At 35.7% G+C, this 20,497-nt stretch overlaps 1 protein-coding gene across 15 annotated transcripts in view; it reads left to right on the top strand.

Annotated features, from left to right (window-relative positions):
* RyR (Ryanodine receptor) overlaps positions 1 to 19,541 on the top strand; it is a 298,251-nt gene extending 278,710 nt beyond the window's left edge. For 12 of the 15 annotated variants that reach the window (XM_089649715.1, XM_089649711.1, XM_089649709.1 and 9 more), the window contains 14 exons: positions 976 to 1,066; positions 4,296 to 4,445; positions 5,079 to 5,172; positions 5,875 to 6,027; positions 6,818 to 6,953; positions 8,607 to 8,764; positions 9,572 to 9,702; positions 10,406 to 10,561; positions 12,262 to 12,469; positions 12,780 to 12,911; positions 14,152 to 14,308; positions 14,889 to 14,998; positions 16,388 to 16,490; positions 17,879 to 19,541. In XM_089649715.1, the coding sequence (XP_089505841.1) occupies positions 976 to 1,066; positions 4,296 to 4,445; positions 5,079 to 5,172; positions 5,875 to 6,027; positions 6,818 to 6,953; positions 8,607 to 8,764; positions 9,572 to 9,702; positions 10,406 to 10,561; positions 12,262 to 12,469; positions 12,780 to 12,911; positions 14,152 to 14,308; positions 14,889 to 14,998; positions 16,388 to 16,490; positions 17,879 to 17,982 (1,883 nt within the window). In that variant the 3' untranslated portion in view covers positions 17,983 to 19,541. The remainder of the gene's footprint in view (positions 1 to 975; positions 1,067 to 4,295; positions 4,446 to 5,078; positions 5,173 to 5,874; positions 6,028 to 6,817; positions 6,954 to 8,606; positions 8,765 to 9,571; positions 9,703 to 10,405; positions 10,562 to 12,261; positions 12,470 to 12,779; positions 12,912 to 14,151; positions 14,309 to 14,888; positions 14,999 to 16,387; positions 16,491 to 17,878) is intronic. The other 3 variants (XM_089649718.1, XM_089649713.1, XM_089649712.1) reach the window with 1 other exon arrangement.
* The last annotated feature ends 956 nt before the right edge of the window (positions 19,542 to 20,497 follow it).

Raw genomic sequence — 20,497 nt, 5'->3', positions numbered from 1 at the left:
TCTCTTACGTTACTTATGACGTTAATTATTACGGATGCAATGAAACCCATGTTCAATGTTGTTATAAGAAGTAAGCTAGAGTATGTTTGTTGTGTGTGGACTACGCACCAAATTAAATATTCTGAGTCAAATACAGAAAAAAATTCTCAGTCTATATGCGGACACATGGAACTTGTCCGAGATTCTTGTACCATATAGACTTACTTGAGGCAACTAATAGATTTAAAATAGTAACTTGTTCAAGATATCACACGGCAGAACAGTTGTGCTAGCACAGCAAGCCTGATAGTTTCTCTTTAACCCTAGATAACTAATCGCTCGTCGAGGCGACGACGCGCTACTCGGCGAAATTTGAAATCATCTACTTCCCCCCGCTCCCCGAACTTGACTCTTTCATTACCTTCCTAATTTGAGTAAACAGTGCAGCACGTGACGCGATTGCGGCCACACGCATACTAGTACGTGCCCTAAGACCACCTCGTCGTCCGCTGGACGAAACTTTAGTTATAACAACAATTTTTATTTTTAAAGTACGTACATTCATATATTCTTATATTTATTGTTAATGTTGGCGAATCTTCTACAATAGAAGTTCCGGTTTCATCTACGTCAAACGTGCCTAAAATTTGCTACCTGTGTCCATCCAAGGCCTGGAGGATGACCAAACACCGTTGCACCAGATGTAGAAAGTCTATTTGTGGTCCACATAATGTTGACATGTGTGGTCACTGTGTAGACTGATATTAATTTGTTCATTATAAACCTTACTTTTGTGCCATGTAACAAGTTCCTATCTTTATTAAATATTTTTGATTTATTTCTAGTGTTTTATTGCGTAGTCCACTCGACAAAAGTGTAGTTACAATGAAACAATGAAAACAGTTTAGTTATCTAGGGTTAAATAGCCTTAAGATTTTTTTTGTATTTTCTGGCGATTTAAACGTAGATAAAGTAACAATTTGTTGTAAATAACAGGTCCTAAACATCTCCCGGCCTTACCTCCAGCGCCAGATGGGATAGACGTTAACGCCTTTGGTTTGGACATCTCTAAAGAAGGCGACGGACAGTAAGTAACAACTATTTCATTTTTTAGTTTTGGAATAACTTAATGGGTATAACCTCAAATTGTAATGTTTATTCATTGAAGACAATATTGACGAATCTCAAACGAAATTTTGAAACGGGAAAATCAGAAAATGATTCGGTCGCATCTAGGATAAACCCAGGACCTCAGCTTTGCAGGGGAATAGCTCTATCACTGAGCTAATCCAACCCTATCCCCTTCGTGGATATATAACTGTATCACAATTCCGGTACAACTCCATAAGCTGAATATAAATTGGTTTTAGGACATTTAGTGATGTTTTATGTGTAAAAAATGTGTGTCTTTTATTACATTACAAAAAATTGGTTTTCACTTTCGCACAAATCATTACAATTTGTAACAAAATAAAATAATGTGACCAACTTCCATGTTGGCGCCATTGTAACAAAAGATTATTGCGTCAAATTCACCACGTTGAACGCCATTATAATAAATAAAAATCTTTACCAAGCAAAAGTAATAGATAATTATCAAATATGAGATGAAAAACCTGCGATTGCGGCATCATTGTAACAGATTAGGTTTACTATAAGAAAAGATTGCATCGTTAAAGAATAAAAGAAAGATGAAGTTAACAACATTTATTAAATAACAATTAGAAACATGAGACTCTCAAATTAGCATGGATTACATTATCCCAAGGTGTGTGCAGCGAAACGAACATCACTAGCACAGTTGGTATTTAATGGTAGCAATTTATAAGTTAAATAAGTGGATTACAAAGAATATTGTCTGACCTGTTTCTCAAATGGGCGCCATACAGCTCTTAGATTAGAACTGCAAAATTTATGAAGGTTTACCAGCAATTACAACAGCTAGCTAATCAGCCACCAAAATCTCCCGTAATGGCTGTCGTCTGGAGCAGTCACTCGAATCCTTCCCGTTGTCCTGTCTGTGCTCCAACGCCGCCCGTTTGGTACTGACTTGACCGGAGATCCTCAGTCGCGCTATTCTGCGATCAACCATAGACCGAGAGTCCCATAGACAGGAAAGCGGTCTGCAGATAGAGTTGTGGATAGAATTACCATAAATGTAGCGGGGCGAAAGTTAACTGCTTCAAATTAAATTTGGATTTCCGCATCTCCAGCTTCAGGAGCATAAGTTTGAGGATTTATTACGCATTCTAGTTTCCTTTTGATTAAATTTTCTTCCACACGAGGGACAACTAGAAAAAAAATGGGAGACTTGTATCACATTGTTTATACATATGCATATTTGTAGTTGGGACTTTGATGTTCTTCAAAGATGTTGATGGTTGTTTTCACTCACAGGAGATATGATTTATTTTATGCACAAGCTTCCACAACATCCAGGTTGAATACGAAAGACACTGAGGGAACCGAATATATTCACTGCACAGGCCTTCTACCCTGAGTTGATATCAATAACAGCACTGATAACAAAGAGATGTTTATCAAACAGGCTTCATCAATAAACTGGTTTGACAGTTACATTTATTGCTGTAAAATGTCACACAAACGTGCGTATAGTTGGATAATGAGAGGTACTTGTAGGTAGAATAGGATGGGAAAAATTGCAAGGACAGTGTTAAAGGAAGATAGTTGCGTCAACAGATATTGTGAAAAATGCCCATATATTATTATCTATATCAATTTGTAGGTAGGTACGTCATGATGTTAATATAGTAAATTGGAAATAACTACACAATCCATTTACTTACGGCAAATTATTTTTAAGATATTACGTTTTAATGTTTTTTTTTTTTTTTTTTTTTTTTTATAGTGAATACCTCACAAGAGTCCCAACTGCTCCCGTCTGGAGCCAGTGAGACTATGGCATCCCCCATTGGGGGATGTTGTGAGGCTGAAGGTAAGTGGGGAAGGGAAAGAGGAAGGTGGGGAAGTACCTGGCTATTCAGATCTAGTCACTAAACACGGCTAAAGCCATTTTGGAGCAACGTTTCAATTCTGAATGGTGGTCTTACACCAGGGCGATACTGGTAGTATCTTCCACTCTGGAACGGGCCGCAAATATACTATATATTATTTTAATTAATTAATTGTGAAATAACACAAATTAATCAAATAAAATTTATTTGCGCACGCCGGGTTCGAACCCGCGACCTTCGGAATGGCAGTCCAATGCGTTACCACTGGACTATGCCGGCCGTCATGTAGTTGTGCACAACATTAAATTAAATTAAATGTAGTTGTGCACAACATTAAATTAAATTAAATAATAGTTTGAAACGCCCGTCCGCAGTATCCAAATATACCGAGTGCGAATCTAAGAGTATGGTGGTGCGAAACGATGTGACGTTTATCTATTCCATTTAAATTTAGACTTGCGATTCTATTTGACAATGATCTTTTACGTTTTTTGGTTTTTTTCATTCTTCAGCTTTATTCTACATCGATAACAACATAAAGAATTATTCCAAACCTTACCCGAACTGCAGTTGAAAAACAACCATTTTTCCACTCACGACAAGCGTGTAAAATAAAAAACCGACATATGTTTATGTCACCATCTCTTTAAAAATGTAATATTCATCGTGCTGTCTCCCTCACGGCACTGACCTAAGCGTCCCTAAGCTTTCGGTACCTAATTTTTACTTAGACGAAAGACATCTCGTTTATTCTATGGCGCTTAGAGATAGAAGATGCCAAATTCAGGACATTCTTTAAATTGTCCCAGCGAATCGTGTTTACTTGTGAATGAAAGCTTCTATTAGAGACAACAGATGTCACTGCTTGTCACTCGCCTCCGTCGCTTGCAGCTCTGCTATTTCGCGAAACATTTCAAATAAATTAAAAATAATACCAGTTGTTTTGATGCACGTAATTTATTATTATTGTTGTATTATAATTTTGGAGGGTCAAACACCAATGACCTGCCCCTGGTTGGGACTCTTGCAAAAAGATACAAAATGAATTATCGGACAACAATGCCTTATCAACCATTCAAGTAGGTAAAGGTAGAACTACCCTTCCTGCCGGAAGTGTGTTAAAATCTCCCGGAAGATAAATACCCAATGGGTAGAACCTATTTGCGGTTCTATATGGTGGGTGGCCTGTACAATCAATGTTTTTATACCAACACCCAATGGATTGCGTGGAAAAGGTCAGTGAAGGCTTAGTCAATCAGTTCTCCTGCATTAGATGTCTATTCACTTCCTATCTTATATTAAGGAAAGTATGTTCATTCTCAAATAAATGTTGATTTCCAGGATAAAGATGGCGCCACACGAATCGCCCAATCTCTCTTCGGAGGAAGGTGGAGATACCTCTCCAGAAGAAAGCGGAGAGGGTGTGACACCTCACGAGGGAGAGGCCATTTCTACTGCAGAGCCTCCTCCGTCCCTCATCGATCTCTTGGGGTGAGCCTAATGCAATCATACATACTTATCTTCTTCTCCTTGTCGTGCTCGAGTTGGGGACGCATCGCATCGACAAGGTGTTGCCAGGCATCCCTGTCCTTCGCTACTTCAGATTTCCTTCTAACCTAACTTAACCTAACATAACTCTACTTAACCTATCCTTAAATAACCCAATTTCTTCTCGAAAAAAGGTTGAGACACCTCGCAGAAGCATGAAGGAAATGTCAGAACGTACCATCTATAGGTAAGAAGGAAAGTGAACATTGCTACACAATTTTTCACGTTGATTCCTGGACGATTCCTTGGATGTACCCGAGAGCTATCTACGTCATCAGCTTTGTATTGACGGGTCGCACGACGCACTTGAGCCGCTCCCTACAATCAAAAGGGCAACAAAAGGGAATGAAACAAATTATTGCGACCATAATAGGATCATCTCTTTTTTACGACTGTTATATATCCCCAGCCTGCAGAACTAACTTGCCAATAGTCACGCCGGTGAGGAAAGAAATCTTATTGTTAAATAAAATTGTTTAGATGGGGATCTTTTGTATCAATGAGTCTGGGTTTAAACGGTAAGCTTTACTGTCGTTTTGTGTGTTATAATAACTTGTGTAATATTTTTATTTGCAGCGGAGAAGCAGCCAAAAGACAAGCTCTAGAAAGAAGTGAGGCCCAGCAAGCTCAACAAGCCGCCATGTCCGCCATTGAAGCCGAAAGCAAAAAGGTAACAAAACTGAAAATAGTGTTTTCAGTCAATCAAATACGATTTATACAGATTTACATCTTTAAACTCCAAGATAGTAACGAAATCTATTGATAAAAATTTACACCTTTTAACTCCAAGATAGTAACGAAATTGATTGATTTAAATTTACATCTTTTGACTCAAAGATAGTAACGAAATCTATTGATATAAATTTACACCTTTTAACTTCAAGATAGTACTGAAATTGATTGATACAAATTTCCACCTTTTTACTCCAAGATAGTCACGAAATTGATTGATACAAATTTACACATTTTAATTCCAAGATAGTAACGACATTGATTCGCCAAAGATATACATGATATATAACAATAATCTAGTATATAAAGTTGATCTTTTTTCCTTTCTCACCTCTTGATACTTATTCGTAAAATTTTGCATAATAAGACAGAAATTACTATTAATACTGTCTTTATCTGATTTCAAAAAACTCTGCGTAAATCCCAGGCAACGCTGAGGAAATCAACTATCCATAAGTAAGGAATAATTGAGCTTACATTACAGGTTTATCTTACATTATAGTTTGATAACTAGACCGCTGTCTCAGAAAAGACCTAGAAACTAGACCACCATTTCAATTATGCGCAATTTAATATTGCTGACACTGATAGCTCGTACCGAACAGCATTTAATCTCCGCATGGCTTTGTTTGTTGTTCAGGTGACCGCTCCACAACCCTCGGCCCTGAGTCAGATGGACTTCAGTCAGTACACGCACAGGATAGTGTCATTCCTTGCCAGAAACTTCTACAACCTCAAGTATGTGGCCCTGGTGCTGGCTTTCTGTATCAACTTCATGCTGCTCTTCTATAAGGTAAAACACTTCATTCATAAACCAATCAAAATTATTTTTTTTTAGTTATCATCGTCCAACTTATTTTTTTATTAATAAAACGGAGACGGTTTACATGGTTCCACTTCTGACCAGTTCCCTCAGTGAGTTTATGTCCAAACTCAGTAGTTGCCTGGTTCGTCTAACTCAAATAGAACTTCAAAGAAACGGCATTTATTAATATGACAAAATCTCTGGTCCCAAATGTAACTCCTGTGGGACTTCATTTAAAAACTGTAGCAATGCCATTTATAAATACAGAAAAAAATACTGGTGCTAAATGTGAGCCCTGTGGAACTCCATCAACAACCGTAGTAATCTTATTAATAAACATTAAAAAGAACTAATCCATTGAGTGGCCCCTGTAAAACTCATATGAAAACCGTGATAATGCCTAAATACCCTAAAAACAACAGTGTTTCCGATTCTGATCCCTTGAGAACTCAGTGCATTTACAAACACTAAAATGTATGGACTATGGGAAACTTTATCAAAAACCGTAGTAATGCCGTAAAACACAAGTGGTCCCAAATGTGGCTCTTGTGGAACTCCATCAAAACCGTAATAAGGCCATTTATAAACATGATAAAAAGGATTACTCCCAAAGGTGGTCCCTTGAGAACACTGCTGAAAATTTCATAACAGTGTGAAAACAATCAAGTCGGTTATTCATATATATTAGTTCATCTTTTAGATTGTTTGACATCATTTTTACTCTTGTTTTGGTTGTTATTACGTTGGTTTTTATGTGTTTTCTTATGTTTATCCTTAGGTGACCACTCTTGGTGAAGATGATGAAGATGGCAGTGGCGACTCTATAGCGGACATCATCAGCGGTTCCGGATCAGGTTCTGGATCGGGTTCTGGTTCTGGGTCGGGTTCTGGCCTTGGACTTGGTTCTGGGGACGGTTAGTTAAAACATTTCACTTTATTTGAAACACCAACGGTTAAAGAAAGCTCAATCGATGTGGTGTGTATTTGTTGGCCCGCCATTTCAGCACTATTGTTATTCACAGAATGTTACTACTCTGTCTGTGCCGACAGAGAAACAATAGCGCGTGTTGCTTTAACGTCCGACAGATGGTACTGTTTCTAAAATAGCATAATTTTACCTGTCATAGGTGACATCTATGTAATACTACTGGATCCCCCACAATGCTTCGCTATTGCTGATGTCTTTCTCGGGCGCCACCACAATTTTACTGTTAAAAAACTACATTACATCGATTTTAATTCGATTCCGTATCTCATTAGTAGTCCTATTATTATTTTTATACGTTAAGATTAGACACCAGTTAGAATTTAACTTATCCATTTGGAATGCATAGTATAGTATAAGACGTTGTCCTCCCACAGACTGCCTTCTATGTAGGGAAGTTAAAAAATTTGTGGTTGTATGTATTTTTGGATGACAACAGCGCCACCTATCGGGTCCAAAACTATCCTATATTTTAAACTGGAACTAACCATACACATTCACAAAATTTCATTGAAATCGGTTGGGCGGTTTCGGAGATTAGCTTGTACGAACACAGTAATACGTGATTTTTATATATTAAAATAGGTAGACAAAAACTCATGCGTATTCGAATGTAGCGTTTTGTCAAAATTTCAAAACAATTGGTGAAGAACTTTTGGAGATTTAAGATTTTGAACAAAGAAACATTTACATTTATATTTATATAGATAGTCAGATAAATGCTGCAGGCGCATATTTTTGCGACATTTATACAGGTGGGGCAAAAGTAATCACCCGATGTTCTTTTGCTGTAATTTTTTTTTTTTACGATAAACTTTGGTACTGCTTGTTATTCTGCGTTCTTGCGAAGTAAACCGATTCATGTTTTGTCGATTTGTATTCTGCGTTTTTTTACTTCACAAATGTCAAAACCGAATGGACATTTGGCGCCATTTGCAAAAGTTATAGCGGTTTCTAATAGGGTGATTACTTTTGCTCCATCCTGTACTTATTAATTAATTCATAAATCAACGAATCAATGAATGAATAATCAATAAATAGTTGACGGAATCAATCAATTGATCAATGAATAAATAAATCAATGAATCAATAATAAATTAAAAGATGAATGAATCAATCAATTAATCATTGAATCAATGAATAAATAAATTTAATTGTAAGGCCTCCATGGTCGAGGGGTAAGGCTCTCCACTAACAAGCCGGAGATCGCAGGTTCAAATCCCGATGTGCGCAAGCAAATTTAATATAATCAATTTGTGTTGTTTCACAATAAATTAATCAAAAATAATATATCGTATATTTACGGCACATTCGAGAGAGGGAGATACTTTCAGTATATCTCTGGAGAAAAACCACCATTTAGAATCGAAATTATGCTTGAAATAGCTTTAGCTATGTTTGGTGACCAGATATGAACAACCAAATACTTCCCCACCATCCTCCTTCCCATCTTCTTCTCCTCTCCACTACCTTCAGCATCACAAAATACACCAATTTGGGATTCCTTAGTCTCACTGGCTCCAGATCGTTGGGAGCAGTTGCGTTGTTTTTGACATTAACAGCTTCGTATTTGTTTCACCAGGTGGCAGTGGTGAGAACAGCAGCGCAGAAGAAGAGGACCCTATAGAACTGGTTCACGTCAATGAAGATTTCTTTTATATGGAGCATGTCATGCGTTTAGCTGCCGCACTCCACTCGCTGTGTTCCCTGGCCATGTTGATTGCGTACTATCATCTCAAGGTACACACATTTATTGATCAACTTTACTTAGGCCCACATGTTTTGCAGAAATTCACATGTGACAAAATCATCAAACGGCCATGAAATTTGAAAGTTTCTCGTTGAAGCCCGATTCTAGATGCATTTCAGCTTTCTACGATAAATTTGTTTGTATGTTCCATTTTAGGATGGTGACCGTTTTAATCGTTCAGTAAAGATTCTTTTTTCAAATGTGAAATGGTGTTTATTTGGACTTTCTTATTCGCATTTTTTCAATATATACATACCTGCTTGGAGAAAGTTTGAATAAAGAATTGTCATTGAGATAGTGACGTTTCTTTGGACAACTTGAATAATACATGGTTTATAATTAAGTAGGTAGGTATTTAAGTATGCAGTACGAGATGGGCATTTTCCACGTTGGCCGTTTCCACCTATCCTCAAGTTTCCACCCCAGAAGATAGGTGGCAAACGGTCAACGTGGGAAATGCCCATCTCATACAGGATCCCACCGAGAGACAGCCTGGGTTCGCATTGCCTGGCACGCTGTGCCCACATGATGCACAGATGAGGCCTTAAAGAGTCGGCGATGTGTGAATGTGGTGGGGTACAGACCACCGAACATGTGGTCAACGAATGCCCGCTCCATTCATTCCCCGGCGGGATTGATGAGGTTCACATGGCGACGCCTGAGGCCCTAGACTGGCTCACAGACCTAGTTGTCCCCCTCTGACCCCCCCACCATACGAAAGAAGAAGAAGTATGCAGTTCACAGAGTATATTTGTATGTAATGTAATAATGGTTTCTTTTCTCTGTCGAACTTTTAGGTTCCACTGGCTATATTCAAGCGAGAGAAGGAGATAGCGAGACGTTTGGAATTCGATGGTCTATATGTTGCAGAACAACCTGAAGATGACGACATCAAAAGTCACTGGGATAAGCTTGTCATAAGTGCTAAGTAAGTTCTATTTAACCACTTGATCCAATAGCTACCCAAATTTGGGCAGCACCACTGATGTCCTTACGCGATAGTTACCTGAATTTGGGTAACTGTAGGGAATTGATATTTATAAATTAAAATGAATTTATTTCGAACTTCACGCAGACAGCGAATATGTTTAGTCGTTAGCTTGATTAAGTTTCTATCGAACAACAAAAGATGTCGCTAATGTTCCTCACATGAATTATTGCAGATATTTTTTTGTGACGTGTAGTCTGCATGTAGACGTGTTAAAAATTTCTGCTGTTTGTGACTGTAGATATTTCCATTAGACCATAGACAACTACAGAAATAGTATTATTCGATATTGCCCCTAATTAGTTCGAAACGCTAAAAAATTCAACCATTTATAAATTTTACAATCAAATTATTTTTCTAAATGATGGTGAAAACCCTATCAAAATCCGTTGTATAGTTCTGAAGAACTAAGCGCACAAACAGACAGACGCGGATAGCGGCTTTGTTTTATACCATTTAGAGATACTTTAGAATTGATATTCATCGGTATGATTTTTGGAATGAGCGCTGCCGAATCCAATTCAATCCAATCGAATGATTCTTTTGATCATTGCAATTCCAATGAATAGTGATGAATATAATTATTATTTTCATTGTTGCTTTCCTGGTAGAGTTGTAATGTTCTACAATTTTTATTTTCCAGGTCCTTTCCTGTGAACTATTGGGACAAGTTTGTGAAAAAGAAGGTCCGCCAGAAGTATTCCGAAACCTACGACTTTGACTCCATCTCAAACTTGCTGGGAATGGAGAAAACTTCATTCTCCCATCAAGAGGAAGAAGGCAGCGGTCTCATTTACTTGTAAGTAAATTAACATTACATACTTTGTTGATTAGTCGATTAATTCATTGATTCATTGATTGATTCAATCATCTATTCATTGATTCATTCATTCATTGATGCATTGATTAATTCAGCGAACCTAAACTGGAAAGATCAAATCAACCTTACCATTAACAAAATAAGGAAATTAATTTATATTTTTCTGAAACTGCGTAACTTTCTATCATTGGAAAATTTAACTTCATTCTACTACGCATTAGTACAATCGAATCTCCAATACGGTGTAACCAGTTGGGGATTCGCATACAAAACTAATCTCCTACCTATTGAAACTGCACAACGTCTGATTGTTAAAATAATATTGAAAAAACCGAGAGATTATCCAACTCAACTTATATTTGAAGAATTTAAAGTACTAAAATTTAATGATCTTATCCGAAAAAACATAATAATTCAAATAATAAAAGAAAAACAAAATCACAGTTTTTCAACTGAAAGACGTACTCGTCAAAAACATATATTTCCAATACAAAAATGTAACACCTCATTTACACAACATCATTACACATTTCTAGGCAAAAAATACTTTAATAACCTACCTGATAATATCAGAAAAATCGAAGACGACAAAACCCTACTCAAAGCGATCAAAGAACATTTCAATGTAAAAAAATCAAAATAACGAAATTCGTCAAATAAATAATGTAACGTTATAAATCGTTAAATTGTACATTGTTGATATACATTTATATTTTTAGTGTTCTTAACTCCTTAAATTATTAATAAGAATACTTACATAAATAATGTTCATCTCGATACTCAGCATCTCTTTTAAACACAAGCGTCTGCTTCCATAAAAGAGTAACATCAAAAAAAAAATTCAATTGATTGATTCATTTTTTTTTCACTTCACTTGAGAGACCCTGAGAAAAATGTTTTCGTTCAGGTCTCATGTCATCTTTGGGGATAACATTAAGATGACTTGTAAAAAAATCACCTCAAAGGCGCTGTACAAATATATATGCATATACATTTTTATATTTATTTTTATCTTATTACTAACCATAGACTGGACAATCTATTATGACAACAACGCCAGTTCATCGATAAATGATAAATAATATTAAATTGATTTGTTTATTCATTGATTCGTTGATTCATTTATTCGCTGAATCATTGATAAATTTATTCACTAAATCATTGATTCGTTGATTCATATATTCGATAAATCATTGATTCGTTGATTCTTTAATTCGCTGAATCATTGATAAATTTATTTGCAGAATCATTGATTCGTTGATTCTTTAATTCGCTGAATCATTGATAAATTTATTTGCAGAATCATTCATTCGTTGATTCATATATTTGCTGAATCATTGATTCGTTGATTAATTTATTCACTGAATCATTGATAAATTTATTCACTGGATCATTGATTCGTTGATTCATATATTCCCTTAATCATATATTCGCTGAATCATTGATTTGTTGATAAATTTATTCGCTGAATCATTGATTCGTTGATTCATATATTTGCTGAATCATTGATTCGTTGATTAATTTATTCACTGAACCATTAATTCATTGTTATATTTATTTGTGAAATCATTGATTCGCTGCATTATTGATTCGTTGATTCATTGATGCATCAATGAGAAGTTTGGGTGTCATCGTATGGTATTTAATCAACATTATTTTTACCTTCATGTTGTTTCCAGCATTCTGAATATCGATTGGCGCTATCAGGTGTGGAAGGCGGGGGTAACCATCACGGACAACTCGTTCCTCTACTCACTCTGGTACTTCACTTTCTCCGTCATGGGCAACTTCAACAACTTCTTCTTCGCCGCCCATCTGCTTGACGTGGCCGTCGGCTTCAAGACTCTTCGCACCATCTTGCAGTCTGTCACGCACAACGGAAAACAGGTACAAAACTCAATGCAATAAACAAAGTGACTGAAACTGTGGCGGGCGGACGGCTTCGTGGCGTGGCTTTATTTTTTTAGGAAGACTGATGTCACTGTCTACGACTGATTTCGAAAATGTCCTAAAATCAGCGTTGACCTTTCAAATATCAAAAACAAAAAATGCCAAATGCGCCCAGACGTATTTGACATTATTTTCCACTGAAATACGGATCGCTTCTACGTCCACTGTTCAACTGCCAACCTTTATATGTTCTCCAAAACATGTAAATATTAAAATGAAAAAACATTAATAAATGTTCTATTTACAGCTCGTTTTGACGGTGATGCTCCTCACCATCATCGTGTATATCTACACGGTCATCGCATTCAATTTCTTCCGCAAGTTCTACGTTTCTGAGGAAGAAGACGTTGCTACCAAGAAGTGTCATGACATGGCCACGGTGAGATTTTTAAATTTTGGTTGATGTCGTAGATAAGAAACAAAGAGAGACAGCTACGACCAAACTACTATCAGTGCAAGTTATGTGTTTGGTATGAAGGTACCTGCACATCATACGCATAACTTTCAGTAGCTCAGCGACAGTCAACACACTTTCATGCCATGTCTCCCTGTGTTTCTATTATCTGTGATACGTTGAGTGAATTATTTGCGTCTTCAGGCACTGTTTTTTGGTGACCGACTAAAGTATTGATTTTTGTTACGGCTAGTTTCAGCGAATAAACAAGTTTCGGTTAAAAAAATTGTTAATCGTTTAAATAATTATTGCTTATTGTATTGCTATTGTATTATAAAGACTATTAATGACTCGGACTGTAGTTCTAGTGGCTATAGTTCTACAGGGTTTTCCAATAAGAGGTGTTATTTTAATATTCAATCGTAAAAGATCAATGGTTTCGTTGCTTGTGTGGCACGTAGCGCCGTCTTGTTGAAAGTAAACGTTGTCCAGATAAATACCATCCAATTCCGGCCATAAAAAATCATTAATCATCTCTCGATAGCGCAATCCATTCACCGTAACTGTTGCTCCAGCCTCATTTTCGAAAAAGTAAGGTCCAATGACGCCGGACCATAAACCGCACCAAACAGTCACACGTTGAGGATAGAGAGGCTTTTCAACAATAACTCTTGGGTTTTCCGAGCCCCAGATAACACGACAATTTTGCTTGTTGACGAAGCCACCGAGGTGGAAATGGGCCTCATCACTCAAGATGATTTGCATTTGATTCACTCAAGTGAATTTTAATAATTTCAATGCATTGTTGAAGCGTGTATCGTTCCATTTTTATTAATGGCGTAGTTTCTACTTGTCAAATAATGACAGCTTCAAAAGTAACATCTACCGAAATAGGGCTATTCAAAATAAAACCTCTTATTGGAAAACCCATATAGCGTACATTTTGCGAACCAAAAAGTGCTGAAAAAAAACCAATTACCAATCATTCTCATTAAATTGATGTCGTTTATTTCATTCTGCATTTTATTTAACACTAACTTTGATGAACTATTGCAAGTTTAATAATAAAATCTCCTTATTTCAGGGAATAGAGTGTTTTTTAACTTATTTAAATAAGTTTGGGTTTCGGCGAAAACTAGAACAGAAGCCGAAACTCTAGTTTCTGTCGGTCACTACTCTTTTTGGCTCTATCGTTGACAATATATCTTTTATGTTTGTTGTCTAGTGCTTCGTGTTTCATCTGTACAAGGGAGTGAGAGCGGGCGGCGGTATTGGTGATGAGATTGAACCTCCGGACGGGGATGACTACGAGTTGTACCGCATCATCTTCGACATCACCTTCTTCTTCTTCATCATTGTCATCCTGCTGGCCATCATTCAGGGTGAGTTGTCACTATTATCTGGACCTACGTATGAACCTTAAAATTAACACCGAAATCAAAAATATATTTGGAAAAAATTTATCAGAAAGAAAGTTCATCATCTCGCAGTCAAAAGATCGAAGAAGCATTGCTTTTTACCTTTTGTTGGTCTGCACGGAGCAAGTTCGTCCCAACGCTCAATAGACTGTTACTCAACAAATTACGTCAACACTTTTGCCACAAAATTAACGATATTCTCTGGTTTCGCATACAAGTACAACTTATCTATATCCAGTGACGCAATGTCTTTATGGCTTGTTATTGGCCGATAAAATTAACAAATTGCAACATGGGATTTGTGCGATAACTTTGTGCTCTGTTTTATATAGTAGGGAACATTTATATCTAGGCTTTCGAAGCGAGGCATTGGAATTCGAAATTATTATAATAATTATATCTAAGTTCGTGCTATTTTTAGACCATATTATTAGGTACCATATTATTATTGCACAAGGTGCCCGGGATTGATTCATACGTCCGTTACTCCTATATACGCTGATAATATGCCGATTCAAAATAATCAATGATCTCTCTTGTTCAGGTTTGATCATCGACGCCTTTGGAGAACTCCGTGACCAGCTGGAGTCAGTCAAGGAAGACATGGAGAGCAATTGTTTCATCTGTGGTATTGGAAAAGATTACTTTGATAAGGTGAGATGCATACATTTTAAGTATTTTTAGCCCTTGTCAGGCGAAATACGTACAATTGTAACTTTTGTGTTTTTAACCTTTTTTCAGACACCATAGGTACAATTGTAACTTTGATTTTTAAACCTTTTTTCCTAGGCCGTGGGTACGATTGTAACTTTTGCGTTTTAAACCTTTTTTCTGACGCCATAGGTGCAATTATAATTGTCACTTTTGCAATTTTAACTTTTTTTAACACCATAGGAACAATTGTAACTTTTGAGTTTTTTTACCTTTTTTTTTGACACCAATGAAATTTAATTGTAACTTTTGTATTTTAAACCCTTTTTCCTGAGCCGTGGATACAATTGTAACTTTTTTTTTTTAAACCTTTTTTCTGACGCCATAGGTACAATTGTAATTGTAACTTTGCATTTGAACCCTAATCTGGCGGCATATGTATAATTGTAACTTTTGCATTTTTAACCTTTTTTACCACACTATAGGTACAATTGTAACTTTTGCTTTTATACTTTTGTACGATTGTAACTTTTGGGCTTTAAACCTTTTTTCTGAATCCATAGGTACAATTGTAATTGTAACTTTGCATTTGAACCCTAACTTTTGTAACTTTTGAGTTTAAAGTTTTTTTGACACCAGAGTTACAATTGTAACTTTTGCATTTTTAACCTTTTTTCCTGAGCCGTGGGTACAATTGTAACTTTTGCGTATTTAACCTTTTTTCTGACGCCATAGGTGCAATTGTAATTGTAACTTTTGTGTTTTTTAACTTTGTCCAGCGACATGGGTACAATTGTAACTTTTGCATTTAAACCCTTATCTAGTGGTATAGGTACAATTGTATTTTTTTGTGTTACTAACCCGTGTCCGGCGGCATTGGTACAATTGTAACTTTTGCTTTTTGTACCTTTTTTTCCTAGGCCGTGGGTACGATTGTAACTTTTGAGTTTTAAACCTTTTTTCTGACGCCATAAGTGCAATTGTAATTATAACTTTTGTGTTTTGTAACTTTGTCCAGCGACATAAGTACAATTGTAACTTTTGCATTTGAACCCTTATCTAGTGGTATAGGTACAATTGTATTATTTGTATTATTAACCCGTGTCCGGCGGCATAGGTACAATTGTAACTTTTGTCTTTGTAAATTAATAGCAATGTTACATTTGAATTTCTGTAAAACACCCGTCCTAATAGCATAGTATTTTCAAGCCGGTTTTGGAATTAGAACTCTTCCATAATGGAAACTAATATTTTACTTTACTGTTTTTATCATCCTCTTCTGTACATTATATTAGTATTAAGACTGTTTATGTTAATCAACTATTATTACTATTATTGACTATTGCACATTCTGCTTTTCCCGAAATAATTTTTGTAAATGTTGCGTTTTAGGTTCCTCACGGTTTCGACACGCACGTCCAAAGGGAACACAATTTGGCCAATTACATGTTCTTCCTCATGCACCTCATCAACAAGCCCGACACGGAGTACACTGGTGAGTATACTGCGCTAATCATTTACTCGTTCCCTCATCGCACTCCTTACGAGCTATTCCAGTTAACCCGTTTAATTGAAACGTCGCTTGAAACGGCTGTGCGGGGACTCTTGTGCGGTATTCAAAACATAAAACTAAAACCCTCAGGCTCCTGACATATTCTGTCAGAAGTTCAGAGTATTTCCACTTTGGAATAAAATCCAAATTAATGGAATATTTCTGAATGTATCCGAAAACTACAAACAATTTTATAAAGATGTTGAAATATGCTTTCAAGTTTTATTATTGAAAATAAATATAGATAGTTTTTTAAACATTAAAATTTTTATTGCAAACATCTAAAGTTAGTAAAAATAATTGAATTTTCATAAATTTTTCTTAAATCACATTCGTAATCTTTGGTTTCATAGATTAGATGTGCACATTTTAATTATTCTGTGGTCAACTTCTAGATTTAAATATAAAGCATGGTGTTTTCTCTTTCTAGCACCATCTAGATCATATTTCTAACCATGAAAGTAAGTGAGACACAACGATTTCTATGAGACCCATATGAACTATTCCCAAGAGCGAACATTTGGGATTGCCAGAATTTTTAAACAGCATGCGCTTTTATGCATCGTCAGCTATAAAATTTCAATTGTAAAGAATGATAATTATTTTGCCAAGTGTAACAACAAAAAGCATTATTTTCATAATACACATTGTCCGTAATCTCGTAGTACAAGCGGGAAACTGGTAAATCTAAATAGGTAGCATTGCAAATGGGTCGATGCCAAAAAAAACATGGTTGACGTTGCATCTCGGTCATTTAGCTGTTTAGATGATCTGATGATAAACCACGGGAGTTTGTAGAAAGCAGAGTACGTTAGTTTGAGATCAAAAATGATACCAAGATCTTTATACACCCAGCCGGTTATATGGCCAAGACCCAAGGACAGACCCTAAATAAAGAAACTTATACTAACTGCGGTAAATGTACGAACATGAATTACCAAGTAAATTTGTAATGATGTGTAGAATATAAGAATTATCTCTGATACTATCGAAGGTAAATGGTTAAAAGATAAGATAAAAAGCAGACATACCCTTTTACGTTCGACATAATCATCCTATCTCATTCATACGCGAATGTCTCTTTCATACCTTTAGACATATTATGTTCATTACACTAATTTACTGGGACACCATTTCGTTTAATTGAGACAAATTCCCATCTTTAAGTCCATGCAATACGTCTCGCTAAACAAAATTTTGTTAAGAAAGGCGGGCGTGCGATACGTAGAGGTAATGAATCTACGCCCACGCCGGCTTATCACCGTCCGCCGACATTTGTCAACGTACAGAACTTTATTATACTTACAATTGTTTTTTTTTTTCAATTTCAGGTCAGGAGACTTTCGTTTGGAACATGTACCAGCAGAGATGTTGGGACTTTTTCCCCGTGGGAGATTGCTTCAGGAAACAGTATGAAGACGTCATGGGAGAATAACTTACAAATAATATTTATCTATGTACTATTATACTTTAGCAATAATTTTGCATTTTCACTGATTTATTCATAAATACCTGTGTAAAAGTGCCCAACTTTGGTCCTTGAGTGGGTAACCTTGCCACATGGAAAAAAAAGGAAAAATAAAACTATATTATTTATTAGGTACATTACTAGCGCAGACCTGTGAAAAATCACAGGATTTTATATAATTTGTGAAGCCAAAAGTATGTATTTATAAAACATTTGCCTAAAAATCGTGTATTTACTACTATAAAAGAATAATTATTAGAGACAATCGGAATTCAACTGTTAAAATGAACACCATTAGTAAACTTTAAAAATCAGATTTAGATCTATCAAAACTGTTAACAAAAGAAATACCTGATAAACATTTCAAATATAAAATTACTTAGGGTTAATTATTAATTTTCTTGTCTTTTGAAAATTTTTTTTTCATTTAACTTCAATAGTTTTATGCATTATGCAAGAATACTTAAGTATATTTCACATTACGCATGCATTCACCGACAACCGAAATTAGTATACTTAGTATTATTTTGGTTCATTACTGTCATGCAAAATGCATATTTAAATAAAATATGAAATTTAAAGGACAATATTTTTTTTTTCGTTGATTTTTTTCAAATTGAGCAAGGTTACCTCTTGAGTTTTTAGTTAGGCACTTTTACGAAACCGCTGATAGCTACATTGTAACATTGTAACCCTCTCGTTAACGATGCTTGTATCAAAAAGCGATGTTACAGCAGAGCTCTCAATGGCAAGCCTGTATCATATTGTCCCAAATATAATACTTATAACAGGTCTAAAATCTAAAAAAAAATCCCTGACAGCTCAAAATCTATTAACAGTCGTCAAACTCCAAAGTTATGTTGGATACAGCATATAGTGCGTTTGGACGTGATTTATACCAATTTATAGCTAAATCGGTTGCTCAGTTTTATTGGTAACACCGGCCGTAAGATACAGCCACCAAAAATCATAATCTAGCGACAAAATACGACGTTTGGGGAATATTTATAAAATTTTTGGATTAAAATTTTTCATACTCATTTTAAAATAATTTATAGTTGAAAATTATTTTCATTTTAATTAAGAATTGCTCAAGTCTTTTAAGCAAATACTAAACATTGGAGTTTAGAATTTTCGTTAATTTTGCTAAGATGATTTTTTTTTTAATTGTTATTCGAAAATAATATTATCAAGAATTATTTAACATTTTTTGTGTTTTTTTTTTATCGCAATTAAAAACACATCTTTTACAAAATTCTAACAGAGTTTTAGGCAGAAAAACAATTCTCCAAAGTGTAAAATCTTTTATTAACGAATTTGATTTTTTTTCTATTGTAACACGCATCCCAAAAATATGAAACAGATATGGGATTATATATATTATGTATTTTTGTATATATCGAATTCAGAACAAATTTACGTTAATCTATAAATATTTTTTAATTTTTTTTGATATTATTAATATTTTGAAATCTATAAGTATTAAATTATTTATGTGTACAATACGGCGATTAGCTGTTGGATTTCTGTATATTGAATTTGTTTAAATAAATAATATACCTAATGAATAAATTATAAAAAAACAATTTTGTCTTTTTTTTATATTAGCGTAACCCGTGGAAAATCACTGGATATTATGTTGGTAAAAACTCTCCAGATTTCATTTTTTTAGCTTTAATCTAACTAACCATCACTCCGTTTCTCCGCAGGGGTAGGCAGAGAGGACGAACCGCCGTAATTCGGTCTTGGCACACACTCCTTGCCTTATTCACATTCATACATAGTCTTCTATTATTCTGGCCCTTGACATGGCCCGACTCAAGTATCTGATTCACTTGGTCGTGCCATGTCAGCCTCGGGCGTCCCCGACTTCTGCTAACATTCACATTTGCATCGTACATTCTCTTTACACTCCTTTCTTTGCTCATTCGCTCTACATGCCCAAACCATCTAAGCATCCTTTTCTTGATCTTACTCATTAAACTTACATCAGCCTTGCACTCTTTGCGGATCTCCACATTTCTCACACGATTGTACATGGTTTTACCACACATACGCCTCAGGGATCTCATCTCTACAGCATTCAGTCTACTTTCATCCTTTTTCTGCTAGTTCCATGCCTCACTTCCATACATCAGAGTAGGTACCAGCACTCCATTGTGGACTGCTAACTTCGCTTCTTTGTTGTGCCAGAAAATCAACTTCCAAAAGGCTGTGTAAAATTCTGCACCCAAACTGTTCATATTTCAGCTTTAAAATGCTAGTTTGTCTCGATTCTCGATGATTGATTGCCAAAAAGATTTTAACTTTCAATTTGCTCCCATACACGTGTAAAAGATTCTCTCAGTATCGCCCTGATATATTCAGAAGTGAAACGTCGCTTGAAATAAATGGCTTTGGCCGTGTTTGGTGAACTTAGAAATCTTTGTTCTGGGGATCTGTGGTGTGTAGAATAATGGTCTAAAGTGGAATCAATAAAAAA

Source organism: Hesperophylax consimilis, chromosome 30 (genome assembly GCF_061612785.1).
Source record: "Hesperophylax consimilis isolate HC1 chromosome 30, BYU_Hcon_1.0, whole genome shotgun sequence".
In the NCBI taxonomy this organism is placed as follows: domain Eukaryota; kingdom Metazoa; phylum Arthropoda; class Insecta; order Trichoptera; family Limnephilidae; genus Hesperophylax; species Hesperophylax consimilis.
This window is presented reverse-complemented; position numbering and strand designations above follow the sequence as displayed.